The sequence below is a fragment of the Aedes albopictus genome, chromosome 2, assembly GCF_035046485.1.
Source record: "Aedes albopictus strain Foshan chromosome 2, AalbF5, whole genome shotgun sequence".
Taxonomy (NCBI): domain Eukaryota; kingdom Metazoa; phylum Arthropoda; class Insecta; order Diptera; family Culicidae; genus Aedes; species Aedes albopictus.
The window spans coordinates 71,013,372-71,036,244 of NC_085137.1; the positions used below are offsets into that span (position 1 = coordinate 71,013,372).

The 22,873-nt window shown below is 37.3% G+C and overlaps 1 protein-coding gene across 2 annotated transcripts in view; it reads right to left on the reverse strand.

Moving 5' to 3' along the window:
- The window catches only part of LOC109423958 (aryl hydrocarbon receptor nuclear translocator homolog), a 747,249-nt gene that overhangs the window by 681,010 nt on the left and 43,366 nt on the right, over window positions 1-22,873 (reverse strand). Inside the window, exons 1-2 of one of the 2 annotated variants that reach the window (XM_062849873.1) lie at window positions 13,537-13,727; window positions 12,508-12,565 (exon numbers count right to left, since the gene is read on the reverse strand). In XM_062849873.1, the coding sequence (XP_062705857.1) occupies window positions 12,508-12,565; window positions 13,537-13,582 (104 nt within the window). In that variant the 5' untranslated portion in view covers window positions 13,583-13,727. Of the gene's footprint in view, window positions 1-12,507; window positions 12,566-13,536; window positions 13,728-22,873 lie in introns of those variants that run through there. The other variant, XM_062849874.1, reaches the window with a different exon arrangement.

Sequence of the window (22,873 nt, forward strand, 5' to 3'; positions counted from 1 at the left end):
CGCACAGTGGTTGTTCTAGTGGTCATAACTTATGAGATGTCTGAGAATTTGTTGTTTGAGTTGTTCTTTTGCCGTTTTCCCGACCAGAAGCAGCTAACAAGATAATAACAAAATTATAGCAACCATTGTTAGAAATAACAGAAGTTGATATAAAATTGTTCTAAGGATTTAGGCCGTTACAAATATTTATTTCACTTTTTGTCCCACCACTCTTTGACTGATCGAGGGGGGGATAAAAATAATAAAGCATTTAATTTGAAAAATATTAAAAACTCGTCGGATTTGTTAAAGAATTTTGAGCAAGACCCAAAATTTTGATAAATATTTTTTTATCTGCCCCCTCAAAATGCAAAATCCAGCCAAAAATTTTTGAAGGGGGGGGAGACAAAAAGTCAAAATAAAATTTGTATCAGCCTTATATAGGTGAATAATCATAACAAAATTGTATCAAAATTTGTTATTATTTTAGAAACAGAATTATAACAAAACTCGATATATTTAATCAAACAGATGTATAACAACATTTGTTATATTATGCATTATAATATTATTGCCTCTAACATAATTTCGCAACACGTTTATTGTAATTCTTGATATATATTTTGTAACAAAAATATTTCAGAATTTGTAAGATTTTTTGTGTTGTTCCGATAGAGGTTAATATTTTTTGTTATTTTGGTCACCTAAGCCAAGAGATTTATAACAAAACTTGTAACAAATTTGGTCTGAAATATATAACAGAACTTGTTATAATTTTGTTCTGATTTCGCATGTTATGTCTAACAAAATTTGATATAATCTTGTTATGATTATATCTCAACTTATTCTATCTTTGTCTAAATCGGAACAAGTTTTGTTAATTTTTTTGTTATTTTAACTACTGACGGTACATGTTTTATAACAACCGTTGTTACACAAACCATTGTAACAAAATAACACAACCTGTAATGATTTTGTTTTTCCCATCTAGTCGGGTCTAATCACGTATGACCAATAGGGTCCTGACCAGAAGTACATAACAAGATCATAACAAATTTATAACAACTGTTGTTAGGAATAACTATAGATGATATAATTCTGTTATAAAGATTTCCATGTGAATTTCCATAACAAAATTATATTAACATTTGTAATAATTTTAGTAACTAAATTATAACAATACAAGTTTCATTTATTCATTCAGATGTATAACAACATTTGTCATATTATGCATAATTAATTGCCTCTAACATAATTTCGTAACACGTATAATGCAATTTTTGTTATAGTTTTTGTAACAAAATTATTTCAAAATGTATGAGATGTCGCGAAAAAGATTAATATTTTTTGTTATTTTGGTCACTCGTGCCAAGAGATTTATAACAAAATTTGTAACAGATTTGTACTGAAAAATATAACAGAACTTGTTATAATTTTGTTACGATTTCGCAAGTTCAGTCAAAAAAAAATCTGATATAATCTTGTTATGATTATATCTCAACTTGTTATAGGAGAACATTTTCGGCAGTTTTGTTCTTTTCGTTATGGTTTTTTTTTTAAACCTGTTGAACTCGGAATTGGCCCCAAATCCTTCCCAACCAAGCTGAGTTATATGCCCAAATTTCAGGCAATTCGGCCCACAAAAACCCCCCTTGACGAAGAAAACAAACCTGTCGATAATACCCTTCGTCACCCTATTTTTGTTTTAATTGAAACGAGTTTTGTTAGAATTTTTGTTATTTTAACTACTAACGGTACTTGTTTTATAACAACCGTTGCTATTATAAAAATCATTGTAACAAAATAACACAACCTGTAATGATTTTGTTTTTCCCATCTAGTCGGGGAGACTTTGGGTATTATCGACAGTATTGTTCTCTTCTCTTTTTGTCGGCCAAATTTCATAAAACTTGGTCGTATAACTCAGTTTGGTTGGGAAAAATTTGAGGCCTACTTTAAATTCAATAGGCTTTAAAAAAAAAACATGAGGGGGCGTCCATAAATGACGTAGCTTGGGGGGGGGGGTGTTTGTGATTTTGTGACGATATATCGTCATATAGGGGGGTAGGGGTTTATGATATCCTATGTAGCTTTCTAGTAAGTCTATTGAAAAAAGTACTTCTTAATTGATATTTTTACTTGTATTAAGTATCATTATCCAGTAAATCCGATAAAAAATATATTTCGCATGAATTATTTTTTTCATTCACATTAATGTAAATAACAAATAATGGACATAAATGCCGGCCTTCTTTCATAAAACATGCAGCTACCGAACGCAACAACTGTATCTGAGAAAATTGGTTTTGAAATCCTACGGGAAGAATGAAGAATAATGAAAGAATAATGGGTATGCAGAAAAAAAATAAATTTCGCTCAAATGCTTCTCACGACCAATAGCATGTTGCTTGCTATAGGGCACTGCAAGCCGCTAAGGTTACAAAGGAAAAAAAATTGTAAGCTTTTAGCATTACGGCATTATTCCAGGAGTTCTTTATATAGTTTCTACAGGACTTCGAAAAATTCCTCCAACAATTTCTTAAGGGGCTCCTCTAGCAGCTTTATAAGGAACTTCTCATGGTGTTCGTTTCCCCACCAGGAGAAGAATAACATTTCCACAGGAATTCCTACTGGGAATCCAAAAAAAAAAACTTCTTAAAACATTCCAAAAGGATTTAGAGGAACCTCAAAAGGAATCCCTGGAGGAACTTCCAGAAGAATTTCAGAAGGAACTCCAGGAGCAATTTTATATGGAACTTTTGGAGAAATCTTGAATAAACTTCTTGAAGAATCTCAGAAGGAGCTACTTGTATAGTCTCAGAAGAAACTCCTGGTTCAATTTGTGAAGAAAACACGGAAGAAATTTTTTAAGGAATCCTGGATAGAATTTTTGAAATTAACTTCTGTGGAATCCCGGAAGATATCCAAATAGAACTCCTGGTGAAATCTAAGAAAGAAAATCCTGGAGTTATTCCAGAACGAATTAATGGGAGGAATCCATGAAGGGATTCCTCGCGGAATTCTTAGAGATTCTGGAAGGAGCAAATGGAGGGATGCCGGAAAAACTTCCTGGAGGAGTCCCGAGAAAAAAATCCTGGATAAATCCTAGAAGGAAGTCTTCGAGGAATCCCAGAAGAAACTTCTTGAAGAATCCAGGAAAAAAAAAGAAAAAGAACTCCTGAAGGAATCCCTGATGCAATTCCTGGAGGGGTTTCCTGCAGAGATCTCGGAATGAATATCTGAGTAAATTCCTAAAGGAAACCAAGAAGGAACTTCGGGAGGAATCCCGAAGAAACTTCTTTGGGAAACCCTGAAATCTACAAAAAAAATCCGGATGTCCGAAGAAACTGCTAGTGGAAGAGAGGTGAATAATACCAGGAAAGAACTTCTAAAAGAAACCATGGATAAACTTTTAGAAAAACCTTAGAAAAAAAAACTCCCGGAGAAATCTCAGAAGTATATCTTTGTGGAATCTAAGAAGGAGTTCCGGAAGTAATTTTTGGAGGGATCTCTGAAGGAACCCCTGAAGGAAAACAAGAAGGAGGAGTTCTCAAATGGAATCCCTAGGGAATTTTTTGGGAAATCCCAGAAGGAAGTGCTTGAGGAATTGAAAAGGGAAGAATTCTCAAAAATAAGAATCTCAATAGAAACTCCTTGAGGAATTCCAGAATGAACTTCTGAAAGAATTTTAGAAGAAACTCCTTTAGGGTCCTTCAAATATCGTGGTGAATTTTATTCAAATAATATCAATTTCATATTATTAACAGATTTATTAGTGAGCAAACTAATATCTTCAAAAGAGCTATTAGGCTAATATGGCATTTAACTGTATTGGGAGCATCAACTTCCTGTTCTTCGAAATTTGGATTAACTTCTGGAGAATTCCCTAGGGTCCATTACAAATGCAAATAATTACCACTTTCTTTAGCAAAAACTCCCACTGTCACATCGGAGGCATTGTTGCCGGTTAGTTAAACTTATCCAAAGTAGTCGTTGACGGTCTGTAGATGGCTTCTAGCGAAACCATCAAACTCATTGACGATGGCGTATTCGTCGTCGTTGTAAAGGTGCTGCGCGACGGCGCGGTCACATCAAACCCGGGGCCGAAAATTTGTATCCGTTACCAACTTTCTCTGCAAGACGAGTGCGCGCTGAGCGCGCAAGCAAACTCACTCAACAAAAATCACGGTTCACTCATTTGGTTCGAGCTGGGGTACTTGACACCAGCAGACCCTTCCGATGCACCTTCCCGCCCGGCTCTGTATAAAGTTCACACTCGGTTGTAATCACAGACGGGCACAAACGGTGCCGGGGCGTGCAACAGCCGGAGCAACATTAAGTAGCATGTATGTTGGTTGGCTTCTGGAACCGCTCCGTGTCTGGTGTTGCAGAGGTACACATTTTTGCTTTATAATTGAATCAGATAACATTTTTCTGTCGCGCGGTTTGGCATGGTAAATTGCTACCGAGTTTAATTTGACCAGCCATTCTCACCGTTGGTGCCGCCAACACACACCGTCTCGTAGGCAGTGCCAGGTAGACCGTCCCGTCCCACGTTGTACCCAGGGCAGAAGAAGGAAAGCGCATTTGCGCCAGAATGTGGAGCACGAGTGTTTGTAGAATTGTGTGAGCACTTATCTGGATAAAGGTGACACCTCTTTACCAAGGAAATCACTGAAGTTACGCGTCAGGATAGTCTGGCTGAATACTCGCATCATTTTGGTTATATGGGCATTCTGTGGAACAGTAATCCGAAATCCGAACAGCAATATCTGGCCCAGTTGGGACGTAATGCCAGAAATAACAAAACGAAGAGGCTTCGTACCTTTTAATTCCGCCCTAATTGCTTATCCTTTGACAGATAAAAAAAAACAAGAAATTTCCAGAAAGCTGGCTTTCTCAGTCTTGGGTAAATCAAAACGGCTAATTTTGCACTGCCCGACGTTTTGGGCCTTTTTCGGTCTATCCTGAAAAAGGCCCAATAAAAGAGTCGAAACGTCGGGCAAAGCAAAACTAGTTGTTTTGATTCCGGCTGTTCGAGCCCGTATGAAGTTGATCATCAATATTAACTTCTTTTCTCCATTAGCCTAGATAGCTGTGTAGTGTCGGTAGCGATTGTCTGTATTGGCTAAGAATAACACTACGGACCGCCTGACCCAGTGCACAATGGTCCACGAAACAGATTTACGAGGGAAGATGCATTTAGCACCTTCAAATGATTTTCTAGATTAACATGGTCTTCTACAAAGTTGTTCCTAAAAATAAGGCCCTCTTTTCAATATACATGAAAATTAGGGTGGTCCATATTTTCAAAGAAATTGGAAATCAAACTTTTTTATTTGCAAGAATAACTATAAACATTATTCGGGAAAGTTGTAGATCTATCAATTTTGAGCAAGTTTGCTGAAGACACTTTTTATGTAGCTTTAGAATTGACCAATCAGGAGGTATTTTTCTGAATAAGCTTACGGTGGTTCCAGAAAAACCGGTTTCTGGCGTTAACTTTTTCAGTTTCGGTTTTTCATCAAAGTCGCCCAAGAAACACTTGTAGAGCATTTGAAGACGCGCCAGAAACCGGTTTTTCTGGAACCACCCTAAGCTTATTCAGATAAATACCTCCTGATTGGTCAATTTTAAAGCTACATAAAAAGAGTCTTCAGCAAACTTGCTCAAAATTGATAGATCTACAACTTTCCCGAAGAGTGTATACAGTTTTTCTTGCAAATAAAAAAGTTTGATTTCCAATTTCTTTGAAAATATGGACCACCCGCAGCCTTTACTGCGCTAACCGGAGCAATGGTGCAGTGGATCTTGGCAAAAGTGCTACTTTTCAGCACAAGTGTCGAAAAGTAGTACTTATGAAAAAAGTAGGCCGTTTTAGCGCTCTTTTGCTTAGTAAAAAGTTGACGTTTTCAAAACGTAGTGGAAAAAAACTCAAATTCCTCTAATAACTTTTCAAAAAATACTGTAAAAAAGAAATGCGGATAAAACTCCTGACTGTAATATTTTCACGATTTCTTCTGAAAAAAATTGCAAGTACTTTTTTATATTTCCTCTAAAGACACCTCCAAGAATTCCTAAAGAATTTCCTTCAACATTTTTTCAGGAATTCATCTAGAACTTTCTCTGGAAACTCTTCAAGATATTCCTCCAGCTCTTTGTTCAGCTATTCATCCAGATTTTCCTTCAAAAAATCAATTCGCGCAGAAAACAGATTGAAGAGGAGTTTTTCTAGCGATTACTTCAGATGTTTCATCAAAGATTGCTCCAATCAATATTTCAGCAACTCAAGAGATTCATGCAGGAAAATCTTTAGTGGTTCCTCCGGGCGTTTATTCCAAAAATTCCTCTATCGATTCCTTCAGAAATTCATGTTCTTGTAGAACGGCTTTCTGAAATATTGTTGGAGTTTCTAGAAAGATTACTTCAGGAATTCCTCCAGGGTTCTTTTCAGAAATTTTCCAGAAGTTTGTCGGATATTCCTCCTGAGGTTACATCACATTCTTTCAAAAAATATTTCGGGGATTCTTCAGGAGATTCCATCAATTCTTTCAAAAATCTCTTTAAGATTTTTTTTCTTAGTGTTTCTCCAGGAATGCCTAAACATTTTCTTAAAATTACTGCAGAGCATTCTTCAGTTTTACAGTTCAGAGTGTCCATAAAAAAATCAATTTCTTTAGAAATTAATTTTGACAATTCCGTCAAGAATTCTTCCAGATTTGTTTAAATTTCTGCTGTTAAATTTTCTTCCGAAAATTCTTCTAGGCTCTAAGGATTGCTTCAGAAACCGCTTCAGGCATTTTTGTCCACTAATACTTTTCAGCCATTTTGCAAGAAATTCTTTCAAGAAATATCCTGGAATTCTTCCAGGGTTTGCTTCAGAACTGCCATGTGTAAAAACCTGAAAGAATTTCTAAAGGCATTTCCGAAGGAATCTTAGGAGATATTTCCGAAGGAACCACAAAAGAAATTTCAAAAAGAAACCTATTAGAGATATCTTCGGTTAGCCCCGACGAAATTTAGGGTGATCTCTGGGGTTCCTTGGAAGAATTTCCAAAAGAAACGCTGATATTAAAATATATTCTAGAATATTCTCGGAAAAAAACCCATGGAAAATTTTACAAATTTTCTGCTGACATTCATGCAATATATCTTAAACTACTGAAGAAGTTTCATGAGATTTTTCTGAAGAGATTCCTGAAGCAGTTTTAGACGGAATCCATGGAGGAGTTTCTGAGGGAATCCTTTGGAGATATTTTTTTTAATCCTTGGAGGGATATTTGAAAGAATCCCAGGAAAATCCCTGAAGAAGGAATTCCGGAAGAAGTTGCTAAAGAAATTTCTGGAGGAATACCTGGAAACACCCCTGGTGTAATTACTATAAAAATTTATGATAAATATTAAGAAAAGGTCCTGAAGCAATCCTATACCAAACATCATGGAGGATATTCTGAAACATTTCCCGGAAAAAATCGTGAACGTGTTTTTAAAGAAATTCCTAGAAGAATGTCTGTGTAAACACTAGAGTCCTTGGAGAATCCCAGAAAAAAAAAATCAATAAAAAAAATCAATAAATATTCCAAATACACTAGAGAAAATCGGTTTTATAAGTAATCACTGGCCGAGTTTTTAGAAGAATTGATTGATTGATTTGTCTTTATTTCTAAAAGTCTCGCCCTTGGCTTTTAGAAGAAGAAACTCTTAAAAAACAATCTGAAAATCTATGATTTGAGATTTGATCGAAGGTAGCCTTGAAGCAATTTATTGAAGAATCGTTGAAATAAATATCGGAAAACTTCTTACAGGAATTCGTGGAGTTATTTCTGAAAGAAAATTACGTTACGCTCTGGGAAGGGAGGGGGTTCAGCATAGTGTGACAAGCCCATACAAAATTTGAGAGGTCCCATACAAAAAGTGTACCATTGGGGGAGTGGGGTTGAAAACGCACTATTTTTGAGAAATTTATGGAAATTCTAATGAATCATTGTAGCCCTTTAGGGAGGAATACTTAGGCGGTTCGCTATACAAAAATATTTTAGAAAATTTTAGGAGGAACTTAAGGCATTCATTAAAATAACTCTGAAGCAATATTTGGAAGATTTTTTTAGGGAAATATTTGGAGAAATTTCACAAATATTTCTACAGTTTTTATTTTCTGAAAAAAAATGCTGTCAGAATGTCTAGAATTCATGGATGGTTTTCTGGAAGAAACCCCGGGGAAATTTCCAAAATAATCCTTCGTGGATTTTCTCAAGCATGAATGGTTTTCTTGAAAAATTCTTGTTGAAATTTATGGAGATACCTCTAGAGGAATTTCTGAAGAAAATACAGGAAAGTTTCTTTAAAATAATGGAAATTTTTTGAATGAATGCGTGCAAAATGTTTTGAAAGGAATCTTTGGATGAATCTCTAGAAGAATTCCTGAAAAATTGCTACATTAAGTTGAGCGTTTTCTTCTTTATGGCTCTACGATCCCTCTGGAACTTGGCCCGTCTCTCTCCAACTTAGTGTTCTTTGAGCACTTCCACATTTATTAATTGAAGGGCATTCTTTGCCTGCCATAACATGAATTTGTACATTGTGTGGCAAGCACCTAGGGAGTCGAGGAAATTTTCCCGACCGGAACGGGAATCGCACCCGCCGTCTCCGGATTGCCGATCCAAAGCTAGGCTAATTGGAGACCCCCACAACTATAAATGCTCATGCTCAATAGCGCCACCTACGTGTGGAGTTCTGAATTTATCATCCCATCATCTGTAAATCCTTGACCTACTCAATAACTTTGCGCAAAACTCCATTGATCTTTTAGTGGTTGATAGGAATCCTATATGTTTGAAATTTTCAATCAAATGGTTCATCATTAGCGAACACTTATTATAAACAATTTTGCCGAAGACACCACATTTCTATGTAGTCAGGATCTAGATATATACAGTGATAGACATTCGTTTAGCCGAGGCCAAAAAAAAATCAAAAAAGTGTCAGGAAACTCATACAAAAGATTTTATGATAAAACTTTTTTATCGTAGTGATAGTATATCTAGTACTGTTTTATAAAAATGTGATACATCACACTTACATACACACTGAAACAAGAAACGAGGGTAAAAACCTTCAAATGTCATTTTTTGCCTAGACATTCGTTTAGCCGAGGTAAATAAAAAATTGGTTTTCAATAGATTTTTTGCAATTCCATGACTATATTTCGAGGGTATACCCCAATGCATTTAGTTTATGACGTGTTGGCAAGATAATTGACCTTAAAAGTTTATTTATTTGTGAAATTCAGAGAAATATTACAAAAAAATGTCCCGATAAAGAGAAGCGATGATAAACAAATTTATTTAAGAAAAATGATTTCTGTAAACACTCAAACGTAAGCTAGATTAGCAGTTTTGAAAATATGGCACAGAATTATTGTTAGAAATGTTCAAATTATTGCATAAAATGTCATGAAAAAATTAAGTATATTGGTTTTTGAATAGTTTAACCTTAAATTGGGATTGATAAAAGCTAAAATAAATAGTTTTGCGTTGAAATAAAGACGTGTTCTAATGCCTGTGGAGTACACCTGTTTGATACTAGCGTAACTAAATGAGTTAGAAGACTGTTAAGTGAAAGAACTGCATGTAATGTCAGTATTTTTGTACCCTGTTTATTTAAAAGCAGATGCTCATACAAAACTGCAAGATATGGTCAAACAATCGGCTTATTTCATTCAATCTGAAGAAATATATTATAAATGAGTATTAATCTTGAACCACATTCATTTTTAACATAATTTATTTGAAAAGAATATCTAAACTATGAAACAAGTAGTTCATGCTAGAAATTTGAATACTTTTGGTGCCATTTCTCGAAATGTGAGCCGTCCAATGTATGTTATTTCAGCCAGAACACAGTCTAGAAGATATTGGGCGCTATTAGAAAACGTAATGGTAGTAAACACTGTGATTTATGCAAGTGAAACCATCATATTTCATCAAAACAATACCTAAATACGTGATTTTTTGATGGTTTGCGTTATATTTTTCTGATAAAAACATTGTTTTTCGTAAATTTTCAACCTGCACTCGTCATGAAACTTTCATTAGATTCTTTTGAAACACTTTCGATAAAAATAACTACATCAAATCTCAATTTGGAAACATTTATAATATTGCGACATATTTTTATGAGATGCATGTAAAATGATTATGGCAACACTTCCGAATACGATCAAATTCATGATTTACATGCCGATCTATAATGCAGGTCACCATACAAAATGATTTTGTTGGATATTTTTCGAAATTTGTTACTTTTTTATTATGGAGTTCTAAAAATTGTACGATTCGGCTAAACGAATGTCTAGGCAAAAAATGACATTTGAAAGGTTTTTACCTTCGTTTTTGTTTCAGTGTATATGTAAGTGTAATATATCACATTTTTATAAAACAGTACCAGATATACTATCACTACGATAAAAAAGTTTTATCATAAAATCTTTTGTATGAGTTTCCTGACACTTTTTTGAAAATTTTTTGGCCTCGGCTAAACGAATGTCTATCACTGTATGTGATGAAATACTTAATATTTACATGAAACTAGTTCCACCTATATGTGAAGGTCCGAATTAAACTGTCCACCCTCTGTAAGTCCTTGACCTTCCCAACAACTTTGCTGAAGACACCGATCTTCCAACAACTCAGGATCATGAAATATAGAAGATCAAATTTGGGGTCCAAACGGACCGCAGATATCCGAAATGAACCATCATCAGGCTGCCTGTAGAAGGTTAAACAACTCAGCCTCAGAACAGGTAACGACTCTGCGCAGTAGAAAGCCAACCTGAATCCAACGTCCAAATCACCCCACGTTCTTCTTCGCCGGAAATCTGTAATTTACTTGTTTTTCGCCGGTAAGAGGATCAATCGTATTCTTCCCGAGAGTCACCGTACCAGGAAAAACCAAATAAATGACACAATTAAATTTGCAATATTATTCAAGTGCACGCAGATATAATATCAATAAAAAAAATCAATGTTGCTCGACAATGGGGAAGTATAACTACCGACGCGACGACAATGGCAGTTCCAGCGTCACGATAATGTGTTTGACAACCGTGTAGGTTATAAACGTTACAACATTGTAGCTAATGTTTTGAAGGTTTAGTACACAGTGAAAAAAATGTGTTTTATTTATATTTATGTAAATTTTAATTTGATGAAATTTCTTCACTCGGCATTAACAAAAATGAAAAGCACACTTACAACTTTGGCGTAACATCACAACTGGAGCAAAGACTGCTTCTCAGCTTAGTGCCCTTGGAGCATTCCCTCTCACAGATATTGACTGAGAGCTCTCTTTGTCAATTAAGCAGTTTGCATTCATCATCGTGTGGTACTGTTAGCCAGATAGATATTTATTGCTCATGAAAGTAGAGGAATTTCCTTATGGCTAAACACTAGCTCAGAAGTAACAAGTAACATTCAGTCATTAAAACATTGCTAAAATTCAAGATTCAAAGATTTCCGTAATATATTTCTTACTGTGAGGAAGACAATTGCCTGCGGCAATTCGCTGCGATCACCATGGACTTAGCAGCATTAGAAGAGGGAGTCGCATCAACATCACCCAACCCAGAGTTCCCGAATGGCATGCGTCTCCCATCTCGGTGCTCGTCATTTCCCAACAGCACCGCTGCGGAATGGAAATGTGATCCCGTCATGTTGTTGGCTGGGTGAGAGCGGGCGATTTTGTCGAAAATAACGGTGATTGAATTCTTGATAACGAAAATTTTGCAATTTGCGAAACATGGAATATGTAAGCGTATTGTTCAATCGTTGCAGCGATCCAGCTTGGCGGCTGGCACAGACTAGGTATTGAAAAGACGATTTTCTTTGACAGCTGTTTTTTTTTTCTTAGCTGTAGTTCGATGGTTGGTTTTTATTTTTGCAATTCAAATTGTGCCCGCGTGTGCTGATGATGATTAGCTAATGGAGGAGACGTCCAGCAATCCAGCCAGCGATGCCCGGAGTGCAGCAGCGCCCAGCCAGTAATGTGTTGTTGTGCTGGAGTGCATACAAGCGCAAGGCGGTTGGGCCAAGAAAGATTATAATTAAGGCATAAAAATTTAACTTGATAATGATGTGAGCGTAGCCGATCCAATCTCACCGTAAATAGGTAATTGAAAATTCTGACAGCTGAGTTAAGCAGGCAAACAACATTGCCCGGAGGGAAATCGATTAGTTTGATATCAGGGTTCCGGAGGGAAAATTGTCGACAAGAATCGTCGGACGGTAACGACTGCCTGACTGGCTGGGTGCCGTACGATATGCAATCTTCAATATCAAGCCATTAAATGGAATTTGCGAAACCACACTTGCTGCGTTTGGTTGCGGAAAATTGGGCAAAATTTAGACATATTTTGCTACATTGTTGAGTGGAAGTCTGTGTACAACGAAATCTTGATCGTAACGCCAAAAATTATCAAAATCTATCTCGATAGCCTGTCATCTAATTAGCCGGAAATGTGTATTCACTTACCCTAAACCAGGAACACGACGCTTTTGCTGCGCAACTACCACTTGATTTGGGTCAGATACTGGAATAAATGGAGAAGAAAGATATGATTGAAATTAGAAACATTTGTGTTTTTCAAATAATTACTGTACATGTGCCCAAATCTCTATGATATGAAAATGAGTAGCCAAACCACCACAACTTCAAAGGGCAATACAACGTCCCGACTAGGAAATTGTAACAAAAATATAACATAATTAAAACATATCATGATATTTATAACTCATTGTGATATAATCATGTTCAACATCCACATACTATAACTCAATTATATCACATTATGTTATAAATGTTGTTTAATAACTTAGGTTTGAGTCTTCGACATTTGGAAAAAAATGTAACAAAATTATATCATGCTTTGATAGAAACTGGTAATCTTGAGGCTAAAATATATAACACATTTTGTTAAAATTTTGATCTTATTATAACAAAGTAGGTTATTATCTTGATTAGACCGATGTACTTTATGTTACAATTTTAGTTATTTTAACATCATCCTGCATCTAGTTTATAACATAATAAGAAATAAAAAAATATTATAACATCATAACACAATATGATATGAACTTGATATAATTTTCTAGTCGGGGTGTAACAGAATAAAAAAAATGTGGGAAACAGCAGATTAAAGCAAAAAGAGAAAAAAACAAAAAAAAGATACAAGACATGATACAGATAGAAAAGAAAAGATGGAAGAAAAGAGAAAAGAATAGACGACAGAATATAAAAACAAGGAAATAGGAGCCCAAAAATAAACTTATCAGATTAATAACACAAAATTCAACGTAGCAGACAAAAAATGAGAAACAGAAGACAAAAGATATAGAGTTTACAAGATACAAGAAATAAAATAACAAATCAAACTATCGATCAGCTCATTTCTACCACGATTCATTTCATTACTGTATATTGATAATTTAATCTATTCAAAGCCTCCTTATAACATCTCAAATCTAAATTTAAATCAGTATTTATATATCACATAGTCCTTACAGGCGCACATATCAAATCCATAGAATCCGTAATTCCACATGGTCATATGGCAACCGTTGCAGCTGTTTCAACTTTTCACTAAACTGGATCGAAGAGGAAGAAACCTCTCCTATAATGGCTCTTTTTATAGCTCCAATATAACATCCACAACAACACTATTCTATCCTTCTGAAAACACCTTTCCCACTCCCGTTTCAGAACCGCAACAAAGCACCGTAGAATTGCGGGCGTAGGAAACGAAGCAAACTTATCACAATCGAAGTGTTATCCTTTTGCACACTGTATCCAAAAACAGTTCAAACTATCGTTTCCGAACGGAGGCAATGGCACACAATTGAAAACGATTTTTTTCTTCGCCTCTGTTTGGGACTAATTAAAAGTGACTCGACTTAAATCCCGGAGTAATCGTCACCTTTCCGTAGTAGGTAGGACCGAAAGAAAAAAGCACCCCCGTAGCACACCTCAACAGCTCTGAGCGCGACGACCAGCGACGAAGCCAAAAGATAAGACGGAGATGAATCCTTGCAAAATACTGAGGCTGCGGTTGCTGCCTGCCTGCTGACCGAGAGCTCCTCAAACAACCCAAAAAGCGCTACACACACCCAACCAGAGTGGAGTGCGGAGATAAAATTGAACGCGATAAGACTCTTCTCGGGCGATGATGGAGCCACTCACACTCGCAGCTGAGCTGAGATGGTGTCCCGTTGGCGTTCGTTGGATGCTGCTGTTCGATGAAAGCTGTACTCTCGAGGATCATACATACCTACACACTCGTCATTCATCCTTCGCTGACCGCTTCCTAGAAGAAGTTGCTATTGCATTTGCTTTTGGCCTCAACGGATCACAGTGGTCTTTTATTTATTTACTTCGTGCCGCGAGTCGAAATCTGTAGGAATAAGGACGCAAGGTAATTGACAGGTAATTGAAAGGTGGAAGCAGTAGTTTGATAAACAAGGGAGACCAAGACAGCGGCGAAAATTAAACTTCAGTGCAGCAGAGGAGAAAATGATCTTACTCCTACTTTGAAGGATGTTTTGGATACCATCCACGCGCTCCAAACCCACAAACCAACTGGTGAAGACGGTATTGCAGATTCAGTTCAGTCAGGTTCTGAGGCTGTAAGACTTACTCACTCACTAATTTACTCACCAGTTTACTTACTTATCAACTCACTCTTTCATTTACCTTTTGACTCAACTCACCACAAGACTCACTGCATCATCCACATACTCAATAGCACACTTATTTACTCATATGTTCACTCAGTAACTACCTCTCTCACTCACCAATTCATTAACTCATTACCAGACCTCCACCTAACTTACTTACTAAATCAGTTATTATGTACCTCCCTACATCACTCACTAATCCACTGAATCATTCATTTATTCATTGAAACACTCCATAATTCACTAAATCACTAATTGACTGGCTCACTCACTAACTCACGCACTTAACAACTCACTCACTCTTTAAATTACCAACTCACTATGCCACTCACTGACACACTCATTTACCCATGCGTTCACTCACTTATTCACTGTCTTGTTAGCTCAATAGGTAACTCACTCGCTCTCTGACTCATTAACTCATTACCTCACTACATCACTCCCGAATTCACAATAGCACTGACCAATTCACTAACTCACTATATCACTCACTAGCTGGCTCTTTTATTTGATGACATAACGACCGTCTTTGATAATTAATTAGCGATTGCTGGCGCGTTTTCGGTTCTCGAGTTGCTTATAAAACAACGTTTATTTACTCATCTTCAGCGCAAACTACAATTTACATACAAAGTACTCAAGCTTTGTGATACAAAAAAAGATACTCACATCAAAAGTTGTTTTAGGTCAAGTGAGTTTGGACATAGGCCGGTGGAACGGCTAACAACATTACGCTGTAATTATACATAAAAAATCGAACATAGTTTTAGTTAAAAAGAAAACAAGTTATTATTTCCGAAATTAGTAAGTATAATTACATTGTAATGTTGTTAGCCGTTCCTACAGTTCATGTCTAAACGCACTTGAAAAACTTTAGATGTATTTTTTTTAATAACAAATGACTTGACTTCTCAAACTTTGTGTGTAAATTGTAGTTTACCCTGAAGATGAGTAAATAAACGCTCGCAACGTCGGCTTCAACCCAAATAGTTGTTTTATAAGCAACCCGAGAACCGAAAACGCGCCAGCACTCGCTAATAAATCTCTCTTTTACTTATTAGCAGGCTCACTCACTTGCTCACTAACAAACAGGTTCACTCACTCACTAAATTCGTAGCTCTCTCACTCACTTATTAGCTATCTTCGTAATTCACTACCCTACTACATCAGTCACTAAATTTCTCACTCACTTGCTAATAAACTAACTTACTAGCTCACTCCTTCACTCACTGAATCATTAACTTGCTTTTTAACTCACTAACTTACCAACTAACTTACTCACTAGCTCTCAAACTCACTATCTCATTTTACAAGCTCACTCATTTTCTCCCATTCACTCACTCATTTCCTCATCAACTCACTCATTAGCGAATATACTCACTTGCTAATTAACTATCTCATTTACCAACCTTCTCATTTGGATGAGCGAAATACCTCCGAAAACTGTTGCCCAAAAATTGCTCCCGATATTCCTCAAGAAACTCATTTGGGAATTACTCCAGGAATTCCTCTAGGAACTCTTTAAGGCATTGCTTAATAAATTCTTCTTGGAACTTCACCAGGAACTGCTCCAAGAATTCCCCAAGAATTCATAGAGGAATTCCTCCAGACATCTGCCTAGAATTATTTCAAGAATCCCTCCAGGAATCACTCTAAAAAATCCTACAGAGCCTTCCTCAAGAATTTCCCCAGGGGTCCATTTAAGACTACTGCCAAGAATCCCTTCAGGTATTTCGCCAGGAATCTTCTTCTTCTTCTTCTTTATGGCTCTACGTCCCCATTGGAACTTGGCCTGCCTCACTTTAACTTAGTGTTCTTTGAGCACTTCCACAATTATTAATCGAAGGGCTTTCTTTGCCTGCCATTGCATGGATTTGTACATTGTGTGGCAAGTACAATGATACACTATGCCCAGGGAGTCGAGAAAATTTTTCCGACTGGAACGGGAATCGAACCCACCGTCTCTGGATTGGCGATCCATAGCCTTAACCACTATGCTAACAGGAGACCCCTTTGGCTATTTCGCCAGGAATATAGCCAAAGATTTTTTCAACCCCAGGGATTCCTCCGATAATTCTTTCAGGTAATTCTCCAGGAACTGCTCCGAGGCTTCTTCCCAGAATTCCTCCAAGAATCCCATCAGGAATTTCTCCAAGAATTTCTTCAAAAATTCTTCCAGCAAATTTCTCCAGGTATTCCTCTAAAACTTCTGCTAAGAATTTCTCCAAGAGTCCGTCCAGGAATACCTCCAGGATATATTCCAGAAATTTGTCCAGCAAGTACTCTAGTAATTCCATCAGGAATTCCTCCAGGAATTACTCTACGAATTCCTCCTGGAATTACTACAAGAATTCCTACAAGAAATATTCCAGGAATTTTCTCCAGGATTTCCTCCAAGATATAATCCAGGAAGTACTCCAGGAATTCCTACAAGGAATATTCCAGGAATTTCTCCTGGAAATACTCCAGGAAATAAAAATTACAAAAAAATAACTTCGAAAATTCCCCTAGAAGTTCCTTCAGGACTTCTTCAAGTAACTCCTTCAGGAATTCATCTAAGAGTTCCCCCAGGATGTTCTATTAAAATTCCTTCACACTACATGAATTCTTCCAGAAAGTACTCCAGGAATTCCTGCAGGATTTTATTCAGAAATTTCATCGAGAAATTCTTGGACAAATTCCTGGTAGAATTCTTGGAGGAATTTTTTCAAAGAATTCCTGTAGAAATTCCAAGAGAAAATCTTGGTGGAATTCTCAAAACAAGTCTTGAAGGTATTCCTGAAATGATTCATGGAAGGGAATTCTGGCAGGAATTTTGGATTGTTGGAGGAATTCCTGGAGGAGTTCTTGGATGATTTCCTGATGGAATTTCCTGCAGGCATTTCTGGAGGAATTTCACAAGGATTTCCTGGAAGAATTCCTGAAAGTATTTATTGAAAAATTCCTAGAGGTATTCCTAGAGTATTTTTTAAAGAAATCCCTGCCCAAATTTCTGAAGGGATTCTTGGAGGCATTTTTGACAGAAGCATTGGAGCAGATTTTGGAGAAATTCTTAACAGAGTTACTGTCGGCATTCTTGAAAGAATTTCTGGAGGAATTCCTGGACGGATTCTTGAAGAAATTCTTGGCAGAAGTTTTTTTAGGAATAACTGAAGCAATTCTTGGAAAAGTTCCTGGAGGAATTTTTGGAGAAATTTCTGGAGAAGTCTCGGAGCAGTTCCTCGGAGGAATGCCTGGAGTTGTCCCAGGAGTATTTTCTTAAAGAATTTCTGAAGGTTTCCTGAAGAATCTTGGTGGTATTCATGAAGAAATTGATGGTAGATTTTTTGGATGAGTTCTTGAAGGAATTTCTTGGAAAAATCTTTGGAGGTATTTGTGGAGAAATTGCTGAAGGGATTCCAGCGCGTCGTCGGTCTCAGTGTTAGTGTGAGATTTAATGATTTTTTCAACGGGATTCCGAACCGAATTAGTGGCTAGTTCCAGCCAGTACTCGTCGTTCCTCCACCGCGCGTCGTCGGTTTTAGTGTTAGTGTGGGATTAGGTGATTTTTCAGCGGGAAGCCGAACCGAATTAGTGGCTAGTTCCAGCCAGTATTCGTCGTCCCTCCACCGCGCGTCATCGGTCCCAGTATTAGTGTGGAATTAAATGTGATTTTTTCAGCGGGAATCCGAACTGAGTGTGTTTTGGGAGGCAAAGTGGAAGTGCCGCTTTTTACATTCGGGTTGGCCGCGTCGTCGTCGATTTGGCTGAGCGCAGCGTCGTTTCTCGGGTGTAATCGGAGCGGTTGCGTGTTATTTCGGAGACGGAGCCAGTTAGTTGAAGATGCTGCAGTGGACACTTGGATGGATATTTATCGGTGAGCTCGTTCCATTTGAATTTTATTTTTATTATAATAGTTAATGCTGATGATAAAATTCACCATTATAATATAAAATTATGCTGTTTTTTGTGTATTTAATTAGCTAATTTTGGAAAGTTCGTGACGTCATGTTTCGGCGCTAGTTCCCAGAGCACTTTTTGTTGATAATAAATATTTTTATTTTATTTAATTTTTTTTTTTTGCACTCACATAATAATTTGAATGGTTCGTCATCTTCGGTGTCGACATTTGTAATATTTTAGTCAAAATGAATAAATGGTTTAATTCGAATAAAGGTTGCATGAATCACATCACTTACCAAAGTGAATCCAAATCATGTGACTCTCCCCTCCCCACTAACAAAAACTCCTTCCCGTGACAGTCGTGGAGAAGATGAGGTGATCTCGGTCTCTAGTAGCAACGTACGTCACACTACCATTCCTTCCCTTCGTCGATGACCGTAAGGACGTGGCCGGCGCCGTTATTGACCTAAAAAAGTCTGGAATTCTCGAACTGTGCACACTGAGAGCGGTAGATACTCCCAAGCTCCGTTTGTTGGTTCCTTGTGCAATTTCGATTGTTCCGGTCAATCACGGAGTAGCAACTACGAATTGTACGGTCATCTATGCTCATGCTCATGCTCATGCTCAAATTGCTGAAGGGATTCTTGGCAGAAGTCATAGAAGGACCCTTGTTAAATTCTTGGGAAAGGTCCTGTTAGGGTTTTTGGAAGAATTCCTGGAAGAATTCTTGGAAGAATTCCAGGAAGATGTCCTGGAGGAATTCCTGGATGAATTCTTGGAAAAATGTCTTGAGGAATTATTGGTGGAATTCCTGGAGGAATTCTTCTTCTTCTTCTTGGCGTAACGTCCTCACTGGAACAAAGCCTGCTTCTCAGCTTAGTGTTCTATGAGCACTTCCACAGTTATTAACTGAGAGCTTCCTCTGCCAATGACCATTTTGCATGCGTATATCGTGTGGCAGGCAAGAAGATACTCTATGCCCAAGGAAGTTAAGGAAATTTTCTTTACGAAAAGATCCTGGACCGACCGGGAATCGAACCCGTCACCCTCAGCATGGTCATGCTGAAAACCCGTGCGTTTACCGCCTCGGCTATATGGGCCCTGGAGGAATTCTTGGGAGAATTCCTGAAGATATTATAAGAGGAATTCCTGAAGAACTTCCTACTGGAATTCCAGGAAGAATTTATCAAAGAATTCCACAGAGTTTCTGGAGTAATTCCTGAAGGAGTTCCTTGAGTAATTTTGGGAGGAATTTTTCCGTAATTCCTTAAGAACTTCTGGAGAAATTTCTGAGGATATCTCTGAAGGAATTCTCGTACGAATTCTTAGAGTAATCTCAGGAGCATTTTCTTGTGGAATTACTAAAGGTTTCCTGAACAATCCTGGAGGTATTCCTGAAGGAATTTCTGGAGGAACATTTGAAATTTCCTAAAAAATCCATGGAGGATTTCCTAAAGTAATTTTTGTTGGAATTCCTTAAAAAATTTCTTCACGAATTCCAGGTGGAATTTCTGGAGAAATGCCCGAAAGTAATCTCGGATGAATCTCTGAAGTAAATTTTGGAAGAATTTCTGGAGGTTTACCTGCGGATTACTAGATAATTTCTTTGAAGAATTCCTGGAGAAACTCTTGGAGTTTCCTGTAGGAATGTTTGGAGAATTTCTTGGCCGAAGTCTATGAGGAATTCCTAGAGAAATTGTTGGAAGAATACCTAGAGGTATTCTTTGAGGAATTCTTGGCATAATTTTTAGAGAGAAATTCGGAAAAATTCTTGCAGAAATTCGTGGTGGAATTCTTGATTTCTTGAGGGAATCTTGTAGGAATTTCTGTTAGAATACTTGGAGGAACTCCTGGAAGAATTTTCGAAGAATTTCTTGAAAAAATCCTGTAAGAATTCTTCCTGAAATACCTGGAGGAACCGATAAAGTAAAGAGATTCAGTAGAGCTTGTGGAGCTTGAAGGTCTTAATTCAAGAATAATTTGAATAACCTATACTACCAAGTGAATATTGTTTGTTTGTTAATGTATTTACGACACTTTACACCTGAAGGGTGCATTCGTGTCGCAAGTGAATATTGCTAAGTTATCAGAATTGCACTCCGAGGCTCTAAGAGGAGTGAAGATTATATTCGGCGAACATTCGCTACAATAAAAATATCATAAGATTTACAGATATTACGACCCATCTTCAAAATACATTGGGTATATTTGAATACCAGTGGACACCCAAAAAGCAACACATAGAGATACTCGCAATATTATGAGGTGCAATAGACACAATCGTGAAAGAATTATGCTGATAGAGTGAACAGAAACAAGAATATAGCCTGTAGAACTTAAAGGTCCTAATTCCAAATAGTTTGGAAAGCCTGGAATACCCCATGAAAAGAATGTGCACTGAGGCTCCATCAGCAGTATGGACTACATCCCACGATTTATTTTTACAATTAAAGCATGATACAGTATGTAGATATCGTAACCCAAACTTCAAAGTGTGTTGGAGGCCATTTGTATTTCACGGAATGTCCAACTACCACAATATCGAGTTGCTCGTAGCATTGCGAGGTCTAATGGACATCAACGTGACTAAATTTCATGAATAGAGTGAACACAAATGATGGTAGATGTTGTAGATCTTAAGAAAATAAATTCCAGATTAGTTTGGATGACCTAGATCACCCAATTCATGTACCATGAATATTCTAGTAGTGCTTTGAGGCTTTCTGAGTACTGTAGACTATGTTCTGTGATGATTCATCGTGTATAAAATTTGATATAGGATGTTTTTTTTTTCCTCCCCTGTTGGGGAAATTAAGCCACTGCGTCCAATAGGCTGAACTTTTGTGGCATGTCCCGTTTTGATATTCGCATCTAGCCAGCTAATTACCATGTGTCAAGTAATCAGCTACTGCCACGACGCGTCGTCGTGATAAACTCCAAGACCTTCCCAGGTTTTGCAGACCAGATCTCACTGGGTTGCAAGCAACCACTATTTAGAAATCTTTGCCTGCGCGTGTATAAAGCACCACAACTGCAAAGCAGATGTTCCGAGGTTTCACGTTCCGTATTACAGAAACGACAGATATCACTCTGAATATGGCCAATATTTTTCAAGTGATACTTGATCGGGCAGTGTCCAGTTACTAGGCCAGTGTATGGACATAGAGCTCTCTTGTTGAGCTCTAAGAGCTTTTTGGTTTTATAAGCATTTGGTGTTATAAATCGTTTTGACTACAGTACAGTTTGATATACCACAGAATGGTTCTGGGCCAGCAAACTGTAAATTGGAACCACTTTTAGCAAGCTCGTCTGCCATTTCATTCCCTTCAATGCCACAGTGACCTGGAACCCAGTATAAGTTTACTGAATTCCCTTGGCACAGCCTGCGCAGTGAAAGAATGCATTCCCAGACAAGCTTTGAAGTACATTTGTAAGCGCACAATGCTTTTAGTGCAGCTTGACTATCTGAGAAAATACAAATATTTGCATATCTGTATTTTCTCTCAAGGCAGATATTTGTGCATTTCAAAATAGCAAGAATCTCTGCTTGAAACACCGTAGGATAGTGTCCCATCGCCACTGAAATTTGTATTCCAGGGCCGTAGATTCCTGCTCCTGTTTTTATTCCAACTTTTGAGCCATCTATATAGAATTTGATTGATCCTTGACGAACAGTGGGACCTCGGACTTCCCAATCTGCACGAGTTGTTAGGATGTTAGATTTGTGGCACAAACTTCGGAGTACTTTGGAGGCCTTAGAATAGCTCTGGGATCAAAACTTCATAGTCTGTTGATGGGGGGTAATACATTGCATGTCAAGGATCAGTGAAAACTATTGATGATTAGCAAAAAGGTGAAATTTGAGTAAAAAAATGTAGAATTTATAAAAAATACAAAAAAGCCACAAATTTTGCTACCAGCTAAAGGGGGAGGGTGTAAAAGGGGGAGGTACCATGTATTTCTTAGCACAACTATTCCTCTTGACTATAAAAAAGTTCCAGGGTAAAATGTTTAAAAACAAAGAAGATATTGCATTTCTGCCAAAAGTAGATCGTCCCGAGTGTTTACGGGTTAACTATCTCATTTACCAACCTTCTCATTCGCTCATCTATTGATTCACTCATTCATTCATTCAACCAGTAACATCCACTAACTCACTCATTAACTCCCTCGGTAACTCACTTCACTTACTAACTTACTTATTCACTCACTAATACACATACTCCCCCAGAAAAGAGCTCTTATACTCATTAAACCACCAACTCACTTACTCATTAACTCATTTA